This window comes from Lissotriton vulgaris, chromosome 3_2 (assembly GCF_964263255.1).
Source record: "Lissotriton vulgaris chromosome 3_2, aLisVul1.2, whole genome shotgun sequence".
Lineage (NCBI taxonomy): Eukaryota > Metazoa > Chordata > Amphibia > Caudata > Salamandridae > Lissotriton > Lissotriton vulgaris.
In genome coordinates this window covers 63,857,186-63,878,408 of record NC_141690.1, presented here as the reverse complement: position 1 = coordinate 63,878,408, position 21,223 = coordinate 63,857,186, and the positions used below count along the sequence as shown (strand labels likewise).

Here is a 21,223-nt window from a genome sequence, read left to right as displayed (position 1 = left end):
CACTGGTTCCCACATGCGCCTAAACACAGAGTAACTAGCAAATTTATTGATATGGGCCTTATCCTAGCCAAAAGAGAAATTACAAGACACTGGAAAGCGAGAGTGGGCCCTACACATAAGATGTGGACAAACGAATTCTTGAAATGGGCGGCTGCCGAAAGCACACTACGATACCAAATGGCACGTCGAAAATTAGACGACAAAGCACATTACCAGATACTGAGGAACAACACGACTTGGAAGAGATTAACTCTCAGGACACACCAGGCGCATCACTCACACACCCAGACAACTTACAAGTCCTGATAATACCAACAGATATAAATTGGATAGCTCTGAGCATAGATGGTGGTAGTTTCAGTTTGCAGGGGTGGGGGTGGTTGGGGACAAATAGTTGAGGTAAAGGGAGTTCCGGTGAAAAATTAAATGCAGACATATGAACCACTTGCGAAAATGAAGCAAATGTTTTTGTAACATTGACTACGACACCTTCCGGCCCAAGGGATGTGGGCACCAAGGCTGTGTAAATATTAGAATAATGGTAGACTTGGAAGAAGGTCGAGATTGTACTACATATGCAATTATAATGCATGAATCATAACCCTGTAATAAAAATAATAAAAAACAAAAAATGGGGTTGATTTCTTTTATGTGCATGTGTTTGGCTAGGGCTAGCAGATAAGTTCATATAACTTTACAAATGCAAAAGGAACAATAGATGGAAGGAATGCTAAACAATGCAAACATACACTCCCTGTCACAAAGATCTGGGTTTAATTTATCATTCTTTTGTTCACCACATCACCCCATTTTGGACCCAGCAATATGCAAATCAGTCTTGATCCTGTTCCTCATGGGAACAGCACAGCCGGTACTGCTAGGTCCTCCCTGGAGCAGAAACAAGCATCCTGGGACCGGTTTTGGGGCATCACCCCTCATCAGCCAGGCTAGGTTGAATCCAGTTGCACAGTGAACACAGGACCCCCATCTTTAATTTGTTTGTTTCTTTTTAGTACTACCGTCCTGCCCAAAATCCTCTGCAGGGAATTACAACCCGGTCGTTACAACTACTGCGTTGTAATTCCGCATACCATTACCCCGCAAGTCGTAACAACGACTTGTGGAGGCGGGGCGCTGGATGTTGGAATAGTCTAATTTACTATTCCAACTCCAGTCTGTGCGGACTTTAGGGAAGGTGTTGGATTTTAAATCCAACACCTTCTCCCCCCTCCGCAAGTTGTTGTTCCGACTTGCGGAGTAATGGTATGCGGATTTATAACTCGGTCGTTGTAACAACCGCGTTATAATTCCATGCGGGGAAAAAGTTTTGTGTTAAACATTGTTTACCCCCAAATCCTGGCTCTAGCGCCACCTTGACTCCAAGTCATGTTGTCCCTAGAAGCAAAAACATCACTGGGTAGGGACTTCCTCTCTCAGCTACCCCCTTCTTCTCTGTAATCACTACACACACCCATATTCCACCACTAGGCCAGCATTCCTGTCTCCAGCACCATTTTGACTTTTATTCTAGCCCGTCCTTAGAGGATGTCCCATCACTGAGCCCAGCAGTTACTCCTGTACTTCACTAACTACATAGCTAGCCGTTTGCAGCTAATTACGGATTTTTCCCAGGTACAGGAGGGATGAAACTTGTAAACAGAACTAAATAAACTATGTAATACGATCCATAGCTAACAAGCAAAAAAAGGATTTGAATTGAATGGCTGAGTCTGAACTCTCTCTTCGGTGTCCTATGGATTGCTTTATTGTACATTGGAACAGCAAGCTGGCAATTTGTGCACTTCATGCTGTGTACTCTAAACCTTCCCTCAACAGCAGACATTAAGGGGTGGGGAGAGAACAGCCCACTTCCATCACCTCTTGACCAGACTTGTGAAGTAATAAACTAAAAATGTAAGTAGTTCTCCAGAACATTTCTCACATAAAGGACAGCTTTTTAACCGAAGAAAAATATTCAGATAGCCTTGTTGATTAATGTACCTGATGTAAAGATATATGTAGAACATGCAGGCAAAGGTTCCAAACCCGACAAGGCAGTCCAGTGAGTTGAGCAGCAACTACAGATATCTCAGAGTAGCCTCCATTTCACAAGTTAGAATACTAGTAAAGTTGTTTATTGGGTTTGTGCACCTTCTGCTTGCATCTTTGTGCATGCTGCAGGTCAAAGTTTCCCATGCTGGCAGCTATCAAGTTACATGGAATGAGTACAATGGAACAGAGTAATAAGGATAATCGCTGGTAAAACACCAGAGGTTCGGTATCTGTTGTGAATGGCATTAAAAGCACAGCTAACTTTACATGGTGTCTTCAAATTTGATGTGGAATAGCCAATAACTTGTGTTATTAACAAATACACAGAGAGTGAACTTTTGGTCAGGTCCTGCACCAGGTTTGTCAGAAACATTTTTTAGTTCCGGCCACAATTGAGATGGTTTTATGGTGATACTTAGTGGTGACTAATTGTACCTGGCAAATCAAGGATATATCACAAGAGTATTTCTTATTTATTTATACAGTGCATCATTCATCTATATGAATATCACAGCCCTAAGGACGGCACATTATAATTGAGGGTACAGTTGTGACAGAGGGTCTCTAGGTTACTAAACAGGTCTTGGGAAACAGATGCATTTTTAATTTTTTTCCTGAATACTAGGTAGTCATCGATAAGCCTAAGTTCTAAAAGTAATTCATTCCAGTGATTCGCCACTAGATGTGAAAAGGAGTGACTTCCAGCCCTGCTCTTCTTGATGCGTTTAGTTTTTGCCCATGCCAGGTGGCATGACCTCAATTTCAGCCTGGTGCATGAAAGATGACTATCATGAAGAATTCTGGGGCCCAACTGGTGTAGGACTTTGTACGCATGGCCTAATAGTTTAAATTTGGCCCTTTGTCGCACAGGGAGCCAGTGGAGTGTCCTCTTGCATTCTGATGCTTTTTTTTTTTTTTTTTTTAATAACATTTTTGATACCGCGCACATACACCAATTGGTTTCTTGGCGCTCAAAGACAGTGGGCTAGGGCGTGGGGGTGTAGGCGGCTAGCCGTGGGCAAGACGAAACAAGTGAGTTTTTAAAGATTTACGGAAAGTGGGGTAGTCAGAGATGAGTCGAATAGGGAGGGGAAGGGAATTCCAAGTGGATGGGGCAAGGAAGGAAAAGCCAGCACCACCGTGCTTCTTGCGTCTAAACCTGGGAGTGACCAACAGGTTGTGGGCAGAGGATCTGAGGTGTCGAGGGGGAACATAAGGGTGTAGGCAGAAAGAAATAAAAGCTGGAGCAGAAACAAAAAGAGATTTAAAAACAGTGCAAGCAAGTTTGAAAATGCAACGTTGCGCAACCGGGAGCCAGTGCAAGGTTTTTAACAGCGGGGAGACATGTTGATGTTTGGGTTGCTGGAAGATTAATCTGGCTGCCTGGTTTTGCACCAGTTGAAGCCGTTGAAGATGGTAGGCTGAACTGTACTTGCTTTTGTTGCATACCAGTTTGCCAGCCGCATTCTGGACCATCTGCAGTCGAGTGAAGATGTAGTCCGCCATACCCAATTTTAGTGTTGCAAAGCTGCATGGTTAGTGCATTATCAGCAAGAATGCCTACGTTTTTTGAAGCCTGTTTGGGTGCGGGTGCATTGCCCACTAAAGAGGGCCACCAGGTTGCATTCCAGATTGACTGTGCTCCTCCAAAGAGTAAAATCTCAGATTTGTCTGCATAAGGTTTCAGACAGTGATTGAACATCCAACCCGCCATTTCTGAGAGACAGTTGGTTAGTCTAATCCTCGTATCTTGAAGCCCATTAACAGCAATCAACAGTTGTGTATCGTCTGTGTAAGAGCAGATACCGACTCCCCATGTTTTGCTGATTTTCGCCAATGATAATGTGTAGACATTAAAAAGGGTCAGGCTCAGAGAAGCTCCATGTGGGACACCATACTTAATGGGTTTTGGGTTTGAGGAAAAAGTGCCTAGTTGTATGGTCTGTGTTCAATTACTTAAAAAAGAGCAAAGCCACTGAAGGGCTTTGGAATGTATACCTTTTCCATGAAGTGTTTTCAACAGGATATTGTGTGAGAAAGTGTTGAAAGCCGGCGTCAAATCCAACAGGATCAGGCCGGCAGGTTTGCCCTGGTCAATCAGGGATCTGATGTTGCCAAGTACTGCCAAGAGGGTGGTTTCAGTACTGTTATTGGCTCTAAAACTAGTTTGGGTTGTGTCCAGCAGCTCATTGGTCTCAAGGCAGTTGGATAGTTGTTTATTTACCAACTTCTCCATTACTTTAGCTAAGTATGGTCGATAGTTGACTGGGTTTTGAACATCAGTGTCCACTTTTGTTTAGTAGGGAAGCCACTGTGGTTTTCTTCCAGATCTCTAGAAATACTGCAGTGTGCATAGATTGGATAAATATGTGGGTTACATGAGGGCATATTGTTAATATAATCGGGGAGAAGATACAATGAGGACATTGATCTAGTGGGGATCTTGATTTAACTTCACCCGTTGCTACTGCAACCTGCTCTTCTGTGAAGGAGTTGAAGTTACTGAGATGAGAATAGACATCAGGGTGAGGATCTAAGGCTTCCCAGTGAGTGTAATCTAGTAGGTGCTGATCACCGAATGAAGAATAAATCACAGAGATTTTATCGGAAAAAAATCTGCTGATTGCCTCGCAGCCCTCCCTTGAGGGGGGCATGCCTTGTGACAAACTGGCTGGATTATATTGCTCCTTGACTATTTTGTAGAGCTCTTTCGGTGAGTTTCTGTTATTGTTTACACGTTTTGCAAAGTAGGCTTATTTGGGGGTTTTAATAGCATTGCTGTAGTTCCTCATTTCTGTTATAAATGACTACCTATCCATGTATTGTTTAGATAGTCTTCACTTATGCTCAAGTGTTTTGCACTTTCTCTTTAGTGTTTTGAGATCTGCTGAGTACCATTTTTCAGAATGTCTTTTTCTTTGGGCTTTGTTCCCTAGTCTGAGGTCACATTGGTCCAGCGTGTTGGAAATCTCTGTTTGGAAGCTTTTTGCTCTCACAGCCTGCATGCTAAGCCTGATTTTGTGATATATAATAGATTTAGCAGTGGCAGGGCCCTGAAAATTGTGAGCCTGGTGCAAATAGACATTGCTTGTTTTGCATGTACTTCACATTCTGAGCCAACCCTAGCAAATTCATTGGAGGTTTATGTTTCATGAACTGGTAACCGGAGTAGCAAAGTAGTCTAAAACTTGGTAAAAAAAAAAAACATGTGCATCTCGCATATTGCAGTGAAAGCAATATAATTCCAGCAATAGTCACTGACACTTTAATAAGCAAAATCCTAGCGCTAAAGGGTGAGCTCATAAGGCAGCTCATCTATGACACATTACAGAGCAATTCTCTTGTCCTTTACTGGTAACTAGGACATTTCTCTAAAATGGGGTGTTAAAAAAATATTGTACCTGAGGCTTAGAGCTGCAACATTATTGAAGCCCTAGGAATGTGTATCTCGTGTATTCATTTATGTGTACAACAGAGGGACTGATGATTTTCTTTTACCTGAACACTTGGTGTTGTCTTTGTTCCAAACGCTCCCCACCATGAGTCATTACTGTAAGCTGAACAAAACCAAATAAACATAGTTATTAACATATCCTAAGTGCAATGAAAAATAAGTGGACAAACAGACTGAGGAAGCATAATGTTCCTAATGACTCTCAGACGTTTTCGATTTTTTATAAGTTAAAGTCTCATGGTCACCTAGCCCCTTAGTTGTTTTGTAGCATGTCTGGTCTGTTAGAACTTTAAAAGACACCAAAAGCCCACCTTTGATTACATTTTATCTAAGTACATCCCCTTCATTTCTGGTATTTACTGATTTCTGTGAATCCTTGTGTTCATGGAATGTTTATATGGGTACAGTGCTTTCGAGAATGGGTCTAGGCCTACAATACACAGGTAAGTCTATAAATGTTAACGATACTCCTGAAAAGTGGGGAAGTTACTCCCTTTTCTTCAACAACTCTACCTACTTTCTACCTATGTATTTATGAAGCACAAGGCTGACACCAATACTGCAGGTAAAGGAGGGTGCAAATGTAGTACAAAAAAGCCGTAGGAACTACCTACTGAAATGCGTGTTCTGATATCCCGACACAAATGATAATTACACCACATCTCAAACTTGTAATTGTTTCTTAATATCTATGTTCTTCCTATTAGACTCTAGATATTGTCTTGACATGAAGCCTATTTGATGTGGATGCTTTGATTTATCTCACTCACTGATTTCATCCACTACTTTTAAATTATGATGGCAAGACAAGACACTGTAGGATCACTGGATGGAATCTTCTAATTTAACTACCACTACCAGACCTCAGATAAGAGTAATCGTTAACTAAGCCGAATTGTCCTGTTTAAGGGAAGACATATAGCTTTTTCGTCCGACATTCAAACAGATTTTTAAAGATCAAAGATGTGATAAAGTATTTTGCTTGTTTCTTTTTGTCTGGGTTTTCAAATATAGATTTGTACTGATAAACACTCCAAAATAGCTATTTACCACCTCTTTAGGCCATTTACCTTCTTTTTAGCTATTTACTTTAGAGCTTTCTGTAGTCACCTCTTTTGTGTGTTTAGCACGAAGAGTCTGTTGTGTATCATTTGTGTGACTATATATAAAAGAGCTTCGCAATATTAAAACAAGTGTAAAATGTGCTGGGGCTGGTGGGTAGTAAACTTTCCAGTAGTATAACATTGTCTGTGGTATTTGTCAACACAGGTGAGCAAAAATCCCATCCATAGGGGCAATGGGAAATCTAAATTAATAGAAACAGTATCTGCATACCTATATATGTAGATGGATCTTTCTGCATTAGAAAATATATCAGTGAGCAACATTCCCCTACTTGTAAGTGTAGAGTTAGGGGCAGGAACAAGTGTGTTCTCAGGAGAAGGGTAATGGGGCACAGACTTGAAAGTCATTGAACATCAACTAAGTCATAACTGTGAGATTCAAATGCCATCCCAATATTCTTTCCACCTCATCTACACTGGCATGGGTACTCCCATAAAAGGTTGTAGTAAGTATGTAAACAAGAACAAAAAGTTCCCTAAGCATCCTCCTAATTGATGGAGTGGATGGGTAGGAACTAACCCACAAGGAGAAACAGTCTCCAGTATGGCAAAACTAGAATATAAAGGGATTTGATGTCCTAATGCATCTTGCTGTCATTTTAAATTCTGTGGGTTGTCAGCCCTGTGGAAGTCCATGAGACTGAGTGCAGGGCAGGCAAAATCCATAGTGTTTTCATTGAGTATGTTTTCGGTGTTTTTTGAAGTTCCAGAAAGTCTGAAAGTATGCCTGTATTATCAGATCTACTATCTGGGTAACAAAAGAGAGCCAACACTTGGATAGGAAGCATGGCAACTCAAGGTGATGCATATATTATAATGTAATAACACTCACAGAATTTGAGGGATGTAGAACAAGGACACATTTTGCTTTTTACTCAACCCAGTCATCAACTTGAAAGCACAGAAAGGTGTAAATTGATGAACAATCCAGATCACTTTGCAGTGATCAATATTATAATGTATAGCTGTACACATCTCTATACCAACTTCTTGATGCTATTTCTGGTGAACCATGGTAAACTGGTTACTTATTATGCCTGCTTTTCTTAGAAAACAGTTCTTCCCAAAGAACTGAGCAAGTTTTATTCCAGTTTAGGATCCAACTCACAGAGAACTGAGATCAGAGCTAATTATGTCTTAATGTATCCTTTTTAAAAAGTGAACTATACTGAAAATGTTGATATACTGTATTAAATAAATGTAAACTTTTATGTCGCTTGGGCTGCTGTGAATTTGAATACTTCTTCACTAAGGCATCTAAAGAGTTCTTGAGGTTAAAATCTGTGTCTTGCAATTATTACATCATTCAACACACAGAGCAACCAACAGTCATGCCCACAGCTAGGTACGTGCTTGAAATTAGGGATGAACTAATTGCATGGAAGTAGGATAGGAACGAAGAGAAAGAGCCCAACCAAACCCCTCCCTTCCCACTCCCCTCTGTACTCACTCGTGGTTTAGCAAGGGCAAACGTGAATGTGACCTTGATGTGAGAATAAGGCGAGATTGCATGAATCTCCCTTTGGTAGTGGTTCATGTTTTGCATCTGCAGGCGCAGGACCAACAAGTATTTAGGGCAAGTGAGTTCATTGAACTCCGTGGAGAGGAGAGAGATAAAGTAGCCCCAGAGTTCATGATATTCCTCTTAGCTATCCTCTGTGAACAGAGTTAGCTTCTCATGCTTCGGATCCACCACAGTCTAAGATGTTATGTGGTGTGTGTTGGCACTGTGGCGGCACCCCAGTGGGAAAGAATCACCTGATGCGCTGCCCTCAGAGCTAGTATAATCTGACACCCTCATTTGATTTTAATTGATACGTAAGGATGTTAGGGAGGTCAAGAATTATATAAGCCGGGAAGCGAGGCAGCTATGTGCTCATGTAGACGTCAGTCTCCTCATGGATATCCTCCCCGGACTTTGCTAGCTTTGGGCAGGACCATAGAAGCCAGGCACACCTCAGCCGCACCAGCATGTCCCATTGCGGGTGGGTTTTTTTCTGCGAAGTTTGGCAGGGATATAGCACCAATAAGTGATGATCTTGATGACTGTTTCTGTTCTGGCTACATTACGTATGATGTGCTCAATAATAGATCACTCTATCACAACAAGAAAGGGGATTGGGGCTTTAAGTGCCGCACCACACGTCAGATTCCCAACAGTTACTCAAAGCAAGGGTGCGAATGGTCTGGGCTACAACCCCCTAGAACCCAATTTAGAACAAATGAATTTGTTCTGTATATCTATTTATGTGCGAGGTCAACTTGTGTAAATCAATAATAGATCACTCTACATTCTTTCAGTGTGAGAGGGTGCCCCTGGTGGGCAGAAGGCCTCTCTCCCGTGGGACCCAGTGAGTGAAAGATGTAAAGTTCACTTATGAGGCGCTTACCTCCATCCATCAAATGAGCCTTTTCCTGAATGGGGTAAGGATCCTCTGTGCACTGTTGTGGACAGAAGGCTGCATAATCCAGTGACAGATTTGGAGGTAGCAAAGACGTTCAGATTCTGGGAGGTCAAAGTCCTCCTTAAAGCAACCAAGCTGGATAAGCCAACAAGCATCGAAGAGCTGCCTTACGATCTACATCCTGCCTGTTGCCAGGCAGCAAAGGCGGAGAGATGGAGACCCGGGGTGAAGTTAGGGTTACCCAGAATGGGGGTCATTGGAGAAGGAAATGTGGTCAGGCCCCCGCCCCTACATCCCCCCCAAGTCCCAAGTTCAAAGAGTAGCCTTCATGATGGGTGAAGAGTAGCACCTCCAGACCCTACGTTTGTGTGGTAGTCAGGAACATATTGAAATAGGTGTCCCTGCTATCACATGGTCCATAAAACATCAGTGTTTCTCTGGCTGATTTCAGTGCCATTCCACTAGGAAATATATTTGTGGGGCCTGATAATAGCATGCCAGGTTGGGGACCCCAGCCCACCCTCCACTGTGTGGTGGTAAGCTAAAGTCTTGTGCTTACGGGGCCGCTTGCCATTCCAAATAAACCAGAGGAGCTCCATTCATAATCTCTTGAGGATACCTGGCAGGAGTGTGAGTAGGAACCCTTGAGACATGTACAGGGCTCTAGAAAGTACCGTCATTATTAGGGCAGGATGCAACTGAGGCAGGAGAGGCGATAATGCTTCCACTGGCTTAGGTCTGCTTTGACCCTGCACAGCAGGATATGGTAATTAATCAAGGGCTATCCGCACTCCAAGATAGGAGATGTCAGACTATGACCATGTCATGGATTTCGGGTAGACAATTGCACCTGGAGGGCTGGGGAAACTAAGAGACTGAGCGCTTGGAATTTCTGCAGGTTGAATTTAAAACCAGAAGCTTGCTCAAAGAGCTGCAGATCATTGAGTAAAGCAGGAAGAGAGTGTGAATGGTTGCAGAGGGAGGCCAGAACGTCACTATGCAAGCTAATGGTGTGCATGCCCCTGCCGAACCGGACTCTCACAATGCATGGGTCATCACGCACTCTCTGTACCATCAGCTCAATGTATAGGGAGAATAATAAGGGGGACATTGATCACCCATGTTGAGTCTCCCTGCTAATGGAGAAGGAGTCCGACTGGATGGCATTAACCCTCACCTGCCACCCGCGGTGCACTGTAGCACTGCTTATCCAGCTGCAGAACTGACTCCTAAAGCCAACGTGCCTCAGGGTAGCTTCAAGGAAGGGTCAGTGCACCTTATTGAACGCCTTCTTGGTGTTCTTTGCCAGTAGCACTATCTCCCGATGGGAGCATCTAAAATTGTCAACTAAATGCAGGATTCTCTTGGCGATTTCCCCGCATTGCCTATGGGGGATAAGACACTGAGGCAAGCCATTGGAATGCCAAAGCAGAGATTGACATCAACATCATCCAGTGAAACGAGCCGATACGAAACAACACAGTAGGCCATTGCTTTCTGGCTTCGGAATTACTGCTATGGGCCCCTCAATCAAGGAGCGCAGGAGGGCTTCCATGTCCAAAAAGGAATTGAATAGTCTGGTAAGTAGTAGAGCTAAAACTGGATAGGTTTTATAGAACAAGGCAGAGAAGCCATCCGGGTCAGGGGTCGGAGAGGTTTGAGATGGGCAATGGCTGATATGACCTCTTAAATGCAAACTGGCTGGCCTAAAGATTCCATTTGTTTAAGGGTCAGTCGTGAAACATGGGCACCTTGGAAATATGTGAGACTGTCAGCCTCGCCGACGTTCTGGGTGGTGTAGAGATTTCCGTAGAAATGCTCAAAGCAGGCCGCTATGTCATTGTCCTCCGTCGCCTCCGTGCCGTCCGGCCTACGCAGGCCCTTGACCCTGTCGTTTAGCTAGCAGTCTGTGGGTGAGACGAGTGTCGCATTTGTCTTCCCCTGTGTAAAATTTGTGTCGGAGTCTTAATAGGGCATATTCCGCATGGTCCATGTCAAGTTGGCGCAGTTGTGTCCACATGCCTTCTGGCTGTTCCAGATCCTTGTGGCCCAAGTTCTTTGATCAATACCTTTAAATGTTTTGACCCCTTCTAAGCATATTCTCTTTGCCTTGTGTGTTTTATTGTCTTCAGGGGAGGTCGCAATGAGTTTTCCCCTCATCACCACCTTCAATGTCTCCCATAAGGTAGCTATGGATACATCCTCTGTATCATTGGTGGTGAGGAAGTCTGCCATGGAGTGTGCCTGTTTTTTAACTGTGTAGGGCAATGGAGGAATATGTCCAGTCATCTCTATGGGTTAGTGGGGCCCGTAGGTACTCAAGTATGAAGAGTGAGGGCCAGCACAGCATGGTCAGATAGCCTAATGGGCTCAATTGAAATCTCTTAGACTTTGGACTGTATTGCCAGACAACCGAGATAATGATAATGCAAGCCTATGTTTTATGGGCAGAAGGGTGGTATGTATAGTTCCTGGCATTTGGGCGTGCATGTCTCCAGAGATCCCCTAGCCCTTCTTCTTGCATCCAGCCCCTTCCTTCATTTAAGAGAGCCACTGTGTGGCCGAAACACTGTCCCAATCGGTCTATATCATTATTCATGACTCAGTTAAGGTCTCCTCCTATAAGGATGGAGCGGTTGGGCGATTCAAGGACATCTTAAATGGCCTGCCTATTAAATCGCTCCTGGTTTTCTTTTGGTGCATATATGCTGGCAACTGTGAATGGGAATCCCCTGTCACTTGGACGGCAATTAATATACCCTGAATATCAGTCACCTTGGTCAAGAACGTCCTCCTGAAGGAGCATGAGAACAGGATGGCCACCCTCCCTTTCTTTACTGGGCTGAAGGGATGTATTGGTGGGGGAAGTAGCAGGATCAAATCCTGTGTCAGTCTTGGGGAATCGTATGGGTTTCTTGTAGGAGGCAGATGTCCCGCTAATCTGCTCAAAAATTGAGACTACCACCTTTCCTTTAGTGGAGTTATTAAGCCCTTGGACATTGAGGATAATTATTTTAATGTTTTTGGGGGTGCAGGTATGGGATCTGTGTGTCACTGTGTCCCACTAATGTGAAGCAATGGGGGGCACTTGGCCAACAAGCAGGGATGTGGAAGCCTATTGCGAGGAATCTGTAGTGCTTTAGGGGGTCTGAATGGCTTAGTAGATAGAGTGAGTAAAATCCCATCTTTCCATTAAAGTAAATCATAAGCCTAGAACAGTCTGAAAAACCAATGAACAGCAGAGAGAAGGAGCAATACCCTGTGTGCAAGTCCAAGTTTGCGGGCTGATCAGTCCACACCAGGAGTGGCATTCATGGTCCCATGCACCCACACACCGCCAGAGTACTGATGGGTTAAAGAATGGCTAGAAGGAAAGCAGAAAGGACCATGAGCCTGTCCGGATCAAGTCAGTCCACCTCAATGCAATCCGAGTCCCATTAAAGACTGATGATGACTGCTTGTCACTCCAGGGCCACGGCTGTGGGGTCAGGGCGCAGGCCTCGCTGAGTGTTACGGAAGCAGCACCAACGCTGTTCTCATCCGCCAGCAGGACCCCTGGCTTTCCTGGGCTCCATATTGGAGGTGTCATGAAGAAGGTTGAGGAGGTGTTGTGTCTCTTAGAGTGTCCAAACATAATGAAGTTTGTTGTCCCAGTGCAAGATAATGCTAAGTGGGTGTCCCCAACTGTATGGCACGCCTTTGCTTGTGAGACAATCTGTGACAGGTCGAAAACCCCTGCGCTTCTAAAGCATTAGCACAGAGAGGTCTTGGAAAAGTGCCAGCCTGTGTCCCTCAAAATGAACAGGGAGTGCATCTCACGTCAGGAATAAGATTTGTTCCATTTGCTAGAAATCATGGGCGCAAGTTAAAATGTCCATAGGGGCATGCTTTCTCTGGTAACACGACTGACTGTGCATGTGTGATCGAGTTATATGGAGGCCTTGGTGTCTGCACCCAGCACCTGGTGAAAAAACGCTTGCACAAAGTCTGTTATGTCGGTGCCTTCAGGCTCTGTGGGAACACCTCTGATGCAGATGTTGTTTCTATGGAAGCGGTTCTCCAGATATTCTGTGTGGGCCTGGAAAGCAGCCTGTTGCTCCTGAAGGCGAAGGACCTACTGCTGCAGGTGTTCAATCTCATCCCCTTGGGCAATGGCATTGACCTCCAGAGTGGAAAGCCTGTCCCCATCTCCTCCTGTTCCTGTGTGACCACTCAGATGTCACGCAAAAGGTCATATTTCAACGCCTGGAGGTTTAACGTTTACAGGTTAACCCGTTAGCATGAGGTAAAAGACCCTGCATCTGCTGTTTGATCAGTTAGAGGAGTTGCAGTTGGGACATATGTTTGTAAGGCTACTTCCTACATATGATACATGGAATAGGGTTCCTCTGCAAAGAAATTTTGGAAGTCAATAACTCAGCAAGCAAAACATATCGACGGTATAAAAGATACCCTGTCAGAAAGTTGTTTAGAGTCATTTGTGATCAAAACAGAAAACATATTACTAGAAATGATGACAAGCAGGGAACACTATTTGGAAACCTCCTGCAAAAATTTGGTTATTTGGTTAGCTGTGCAGGATGTGAGGCCAGCCCAAAGAAATAGGTCCACATTATCTCCTCTCTGGGAGCCAAGCACTCCATTGTAGCACTTGACTCTCTTAGTGTAGTGCAGCAGGGCAGTCCAATGTCAACTTGGGGAGGTGGTGTGGTTTAGTAATCACCATTCTCAGGTAAGCAATAATAATACTCAATAAATGACTGTTCAGTCAGTACTTTTTCTTTGAAAAAGTAAAATTAAATGTATTACTCACAGTCTACTAAATACTATGCATGAATTTACAAATATATACAGGTGTTATGGGCAATAAGGCCGACAAAGGACTGACTTATAAATATCTAAAGGGAAGGTTTAAGCCTGTCAAAAGCAGGTTAGTTTGACAAGTCGAATTTGCCGTTTAATACTGCCAGAAGCAGTTTACCTGTATGCAGCTGCCAGGAGGCACATAACTGTAGTGTCTCCCAAGCACCCTGCACCCATGCGCACTCATGTGTGCACACCTGTTCACGTATAACTAGCCTACTGCCCCTTAACCTCGCTGCTTTACAGCAGCCTTATCTTAAAAGGTGAACACTGGCAGTAAACACATTCAGTACAATTTACCATAAAATTACTGAGTGTGAGAATCAGGTAGGGAGGGTACAAAACCCGGGTGATCTAAAGCAAAAGATCCTGCCTTACAAAATGGGCAGAACCCATTTGCAACACCTACAAAAGTATTTCACCATTGGAAAGAGAAAACAAATGCGTGGCTCTAATAATTTCTGCATTTTGTACAGAATGAGAAACACAATCTGAGGGAAATATTGTAGTAATTTATAAGAGATAAGGCACAACAGCTTATGCCTGACAGATTAGAGAACAAGTGACCAGGGCCGTATTACAATAAGTGCACTTTGGTATTATAGAAGGGGGCGCAGACGCTTGTGCGTCCCCTTCTATACTATTGATACCGCTGGCGCACTTAAAGCGCCAGTGCTATCAACAGAGGGTGTTCCCTCATTTGCATAGGGGCATACCCTATGCGAATGATGGAATTCCTTTATCACTGCACCCCGCCATAATAAAGACGCGGGCGCAGAGTCAAAGAAGCCCTCAGGAGGTGCACTGACAGTGAGCCATTTAAAAGGTGGTGCACTGACAGTGCGCCTCCTGAGAGTAGCCCTTTGCAGGGGATAATAGGTGTCCCATGGACCCCCCAGACATCCCCTTGCAGGCGGGTGCAGTCAGTGACTGGACCCGCCTGCAAGGGGATCTCTATTACCCTGTAAAAGTGCAGGTGGTGTGGCCTTCACTGTGAAAACATGGAGCAGCCGCTGCTTATTTTTACATGTATGTGCTGCCCCCAGCGCATAAATCATAATAGGGTGCATTGTGATTATTTGCGCCCGGCGCTCCTTTTAAAAGGTACGCCAGGTGCAAACAATCACAATGCATAATACGGTCCCAGATGTACAAAGTAGTTTTTCAGTTCTGAACACTACGATATCAAGTTTGCAATTGAAAATAGTTTTTTTGGAACTGGTGAGTTGTAGTCGTCACCTCAAAACAGAGTCTCCTAGCTATATGAATCAAAGGTTTAGGTAAAAAATAGAGGTTGAAAAAACATAAAAACATTACTGATCCTCAAGGTTGAGAGGCAACCCATTCGCAAAAGGGTCGCTTGGGCTCCTCTTCTCCTTTATGAATTAAAAAAAACTTATTTGAGTGTAGGCTGTGGTCCACAGGACCACAGCAAACTCTTGAACAAACAAACAAGTAAACACTTCTTTTTAAAGGACAGCCAGTTTCCTTAAAGAAAAATGGCCAGAATTTGTTGTTTAAAGTTGACTTTATTGAACTGCAACCACAGACAAGCTGGTCTGCTGACCCCAGCAGGCCACCATCCCTGAGATGACATTGAATTGTAGTGATTCACAATTTGCTACATCACTCATTAATATTCGTGAGGTAGGACGCCATCTGACCCACTACGATTCATATTTTGAAATAATATTTTTGGTTCCTAAAAATCTTTACTGGGTGCAGTTTACAATCCGTGTTTTGCAACCAGATATCACAGAAGGACATTGAAATACATAGAAAAGGTGTCAGTACCAAAATTGTTTGAAACGCGCAGGAGTTATCAGCATCATATGCAAATAAAGCAACATATTGCAATTGCATTTATGTAGCACTTACTACCCCTGACGAGGCATTGAAGCTTTTTTTGTTGAGTAGCACGCTACTCCAGAACCCATAAAGAATTAGTGGTGAATTAGTATAATGAAAAACATAAGTCATTTGAGTGGTGGATATGTTAGTCATTTATTTGGATTGAGAAGGATAGTGGAGGTATAGAAGAGGAAAACAGGTTTGCATTGATATAGCGCTTGCTACCCCTGATTGGGTGTTGAAGCCCTCTTTCTGCGAGTGACATGCTACTCCGGAACCCATAAAGGCTTAGTGGTGAATTAATATAGTGAAATATGAAAGTAATTTGTGTGGTGGATATGTTAGTCAGTTATTTGGATTGAAAAGGATAGCAGAGGGATAGAAGGAGGAAAAAGGTTTGCATTTACAAATCGCTTGCTACCCCTGATGAGGGGTTGAAGCGCTTTTTCAGCGAGTAGCACGCTATTCCGGAATCCATAAAAGATTAGTGGAGAACTAGAATAGTGAAATATGAAAATAATTTGAGTGGTGGACATGTTAGTCTGTTATTTGAATTGAAAAGAATAGTGGAGGGATGTTTTGGAGCCCTTAGCAGTAGAAGGAGGCTTGGAATGAGTAAAAGGGAGGTGGAGGGGGAAGAGTCAGAGCGAAGGGTTTAAAAAGGCTTGTTTTGGGGGGGTCGGAATAGTAAAAGATGAATGAGATGACGTAAGGAGGGGTAAAGTAGGAAAGAGGGTTATTTTGGAGGTCATAGTAGTGGTATGGGGTTTGGGATGAATGAGAGAGTGGAGGTAGAGGATATATTGATAGAGGTAAGGATGAGAAATAGGATAGTGCATTGGAAAGAGTAGTAGAAAGAGGTTTGAGATGAGTCAGAGTTGGGGTAGAGGATATATTGAGAGCGGTATAGGATGAGAAATAGGGTAATGATATTGGATATGCTGAATTAGAAGAAAAGTGATAAATATATATATATATATATATCCGTAAGTACATGGAAGGTATATAGATGCATAAATGAAGGTAGTACATGTAGATTAAAGATTTATGAAATAAAACTGGCTTATTGTAGATCAATAGTTATGATAATAGATTTACTTATTTATGCAGTCACTTATAAACATGTTAAAACATAGAATAATGTAACTATCAGTAATATGTACATTTGTGAAGCAGAACTAATGAATACCTATATATTTTTTAAACATAATTATCATATACATTTATACAAAGCAATACACATATATCGGTACATATCTATAGTCCACATAAATGCTTATATACAGAGAGATATGCTAGATATTTCAGTTTGTGTATGGTGGTTATGTGGGGAAGAGCCAAATCTTGAGTTGTTTTCTGACGATAAGGAGGTTATCCGAGGATTTTATGTTTGGGAGTAAAGAGTTCCATAGTTTGGCTGCTTGAACAGAGAAGGATGTGCCACCCATGGGTTTTTTCTTGGACGTTGGCATTTTGAGGCGAGGTACCACTCTAGAGCGGAGGTTCCTTTTTTGAATGTGTTTAGTGATTTTATTCCTGATGAGGAGACGTCCTGTGGTTGATACAAAGTAGCTCGAAAGTGGATCATCTGGCAACCAGTAACCAATGCAGGGCTTTCAAGGCAGCGGAGAAGTTGTCATGTGGTTTTATATGTAACAGTGGTCTGGCAGCAGAGTTCGGAATCCATTGTACTGTTTTCATGGTCGTTAAAGGTGATCCGTGGTAGAGGCTATTGGCCTAATCGAGTTTGGACAGAACAAGGGAGATGGTAGCTTGGACCTTGTGAGGAAATCCCAAATTGGGGAAGATTTGTTGCAGAGTTGTTATAGTAACAAAGGTTGATCTTGTTAGTTTGTTAACTTAGGCATTTGGGAATTGGGACTGAGCAACGTATGTCCAGCTCACTCCTGTGGGAACATTCGGTGAGTGCATGATACGAATGATCAAGATGGTTGGCTGGCTGGAGGCGCTAGGGGGCGCACAGCAGGATGGCCGCTTGAACGAGCGGCTCCGCCGGGCAGATCTGATTTTAACGCGATAAACCATCGAAACAGACCGTAAAAAGACGCAAACTACTCCAAAGTACGTAGGAAGGTCTCCGGCAGGGATGGAGAGTAATGTGCACTCGTGACAGATTCGCCTTCCATAACAACGGCACAGGTGAAGTCGCATCAGGATCAGGACAACATGGAGGCCGCTAATCCCCACAGCTCCGGAGGAGCATCTAAGCACTGTCAAGCGGCGTGAGGAGGGATCGAAGCTGCACAAAATCTATTGCTGCACAAATCTGAAGGTGGGCCAACTCCGAGATCGGAGATATATAACGGGGCTCTCAAGTGAAAGTTTCAACGGCGAAACAGCGATGGAGAATTAGAGAACGCAAAATGGCGGCGCTCATATACTCACAACGCTGATCCCTATACTTGCCCAGAACGGAATTGAGGAAGCGCCAAAGGGGTAAGCCAACAAGCTATATTTGCAAATGAGGCGAACACATACGCGACAGTGAGGGCGCATAACAATGCTACTAGCACCCCGATTCATTGAAATATAATAACACGGGCTAATATGCACATGATTGCGCAGGACAGGCTCACAAAATGGCGGCACTCGGAGCACGAAGGTGCAAATAAACGGTGACAGCTCCACGCTAAAGCCTACAGCATAAACTTAGACTGGTGCACCAGTCGGAACTGGCGTAAACCTATGGAGCGACTGGGGTGATTGCGCTGACTTTAAGCACCAACTGTCTGAACTGCAACTCTCGCCTCGAACTGTGAGCCAATCCCCCCACCGTGCTGGCAATTACGCATGGTTGCAAATGCAGAGTTGCATGCTTACATACTGAATGAAGCGTGTGACTGAGCCAATGCGACTATAACTGAACGACGCTGGCAGGCAAAGTACAGAACCTGTGGGTAAATCGCATGTGCAACGAACTGTGGAGGGTAGAAGCGACACGGACGATCGCGGGGTTACAGGCCAACGACTAGAGCCTAGGCTCTCTAGCTCACTAACTTACAGAGACCCGATACCTCCCCCCCAATCCACGTTTAAGTAATATCATACAGGACACTCCACTGCATGGCGCCATGGGCAAGCCAGATAAAGTGCAATCAACGATTACCTTTGAAGCACGGAAAACAACGAAAGGACTGACTGAGCCATCAGATGAAGATGCAGAAACTGGAAACACGGGAGAAAGCAGTATGGAGAGCATTCTCAAAGCCATCCACACCAATCTGCAAAATATTAACAGCAAGCTGGACCACCTCACAGGGCGGATGGATAACATGGTGGCCGTAATGGACAAACATGGAGAGAGGCTAGAAACAGCTGAGAATCGCATATCTGTGGTAGAGGATGAATCCCGTTCCACAACAGGCAAATGCACCGGCTTGGAGAAATTCCTGGAGGTCATCAAGATGAAAGAGGAGGAGTTGGAAGTGAGATCCTGCCGAAACAACGTCCGTATAGCGGGGCTGCCTGAAACTACCAACACGGGACCCATGGAAACATACGTGGAGCAACTGTGCAAAGACATATTCGGAGCCGAGTCTCTATCACCTATATTTGTATTGGAGAGAGCACACCGCTCCCTTGCACCAAAACCCCCGCCGGGCGCGGCGCCAAGACCTGTGGTCGCCCACGAGTTACACTATAGAGATCGAGACAACATTCTGCGGTTAGCACGTGAAAAAGGTGAGATTCAACACCACGGAAACAAATTGGAGGTCTACCCGGACTACATGGTAACAGTGCATCAGGCGAGACGAGAATTCATTGGAGCCAAAGCCAAACTACGTGAATTGCGGGTACCATACGCCATGCTCTATCCGGCTCGACTGAAGATCACCTGGGAAGGAAAAACGTCCATTCTACCTACCCCCAAAGCTGCGATGGATCTCATCAAAAAAATTGCGACCAAAGGGAAAAGATCGAACAGACGAGAAAGACAACACGATTCTGACTGATGGTAAGGTGTTGAACCACCAACTACGGTTGTGAACTATATAGCAGCCCAGAAGTGTGATTAACTGCCTATCTGTGTACCTCAAGGGATAGAACAATTGCTGGATAATGGTAAGAACATTCTGTGGTTGCAAGGCATGAGGAAAACTGGGGTTATACTGCGGCTAGATGGGTTGCCATCGAACTACCACACACAGACAAGCTGCATATTTTGGTATATATGTATTGCATCAATATCTGCACATAACAGTAGACTGTCAATGAGCGGGAAAGCCTTGATTATTGTGCGAGATATTAAATGAAGGCTTGAAACTGTCACGAGGTAGACACTTAGAGAATGGTTCACAGACTACGGTATAAACTAAGCCCTAAGACAGTGATACCTCGAGCAGAAGTACCCCCTCCACTTCTCATGTAAGGTCTGGTCAAAGGTAATAAATCCGCCCCAATCCTTTTTATGGGATGGTGGAATGTGTCCCCGGCGGACCTCTACATGGGTGGTCCCCACAAAGTTATGTTTTTTGAAACAAGTTATAGGGTGCTATGGTTTCGGCAAAATTGGGATGCTGAAGTGGGAGGGACTGGGGCAAGTTGGGGTTTAGTTGTTACACAGATGCCGGGGCATTTAAGATGCATTGCTGATATCCATGATGCATTACGATTGGAACAAGCAGGGTCGGATGTCAGATTGCCAAGGTATATGATGTTGATTGATATTGTAGTACAATGCGTTCATGTATATGCTAAAATACAGCACAGGTACATCAGGTAAACATAGCTTGAACCTACTAACGTGGAATGACCGTGGCTTAACAAATCCTAAAAAAATTAGACACATTTTTTCATGCTTTGACAGATATAATATAGATATAGCACTCTTACAAGAAACACATATTGCCCCATCGATGTGTAGGAAAATTGAGACAAAATGGGCGGAATCGAGTCACTCTGCTACCTATTCCTCATATTCAAGAGGAGTGATGACATTAATTAGGAAAGCTGTCAATTTTAAAATCAACTGGTCCATTCTAGATGCAAATGGCAGATATGGTATAGTATCGGGGAGGTTACAAGGACAATACGTGACTTTGGTCAACATTTATGGCCCAAATATGTACGCTCCAGAGTTTTTCCAAGAAATATGGAATAATTTGCTCGAATTTACTGACACTAACATCATTTGGGGTAGGGACTTTAATGTGACACTGTGCGATTCCCTGGATCGATCCACTGCATCATCAGAACCACACAAGAAGGCCAGAAGGAAGCTATGGGACATCGTGGAAGAGTTATCCCTTAAAAACATGTGGAAAGTGAAATGTCCAGATATGACAGGGGCGACACACGTAAATATGGCACGTGGTAGTTGGTCCAGAATAAACTACTGGTTAGGTACCGATAACGCATTACTGTGGGCACGAAGTTTGAAAACACTACCCAGAACATTATCCGACCACAAATCGATTATATAGACACTGCAAATACCACACTACACGCCACCT

At 43.8% G+C, this 21,223-nt stretch overlaps 1 protein-coding gene across 1 annotated transcript in view; it reads right to left on the bottom strand.

Annotated features, from left to right (window-relative positions):
- Nucleotides 1–21,223, bottom strand: part of SEL1L3 (SEL1L family member 3) — a 519,344-nt gene that overhangs the window by 364,966 nt on the left and 133,155 nt on the right. Inside the window, exon 6 of the mRNA XM_086964007.1 lies at nucleotides 5,551–5,609. Within this exon, the coding sequence (XP_086820133.1) occupies nucleotides 5,551–5,609 (59 nt within the window). The remainder of the gene's footprint in view (nucleotides 1–5,550; nucleotides 5,610–21,223) is intronic.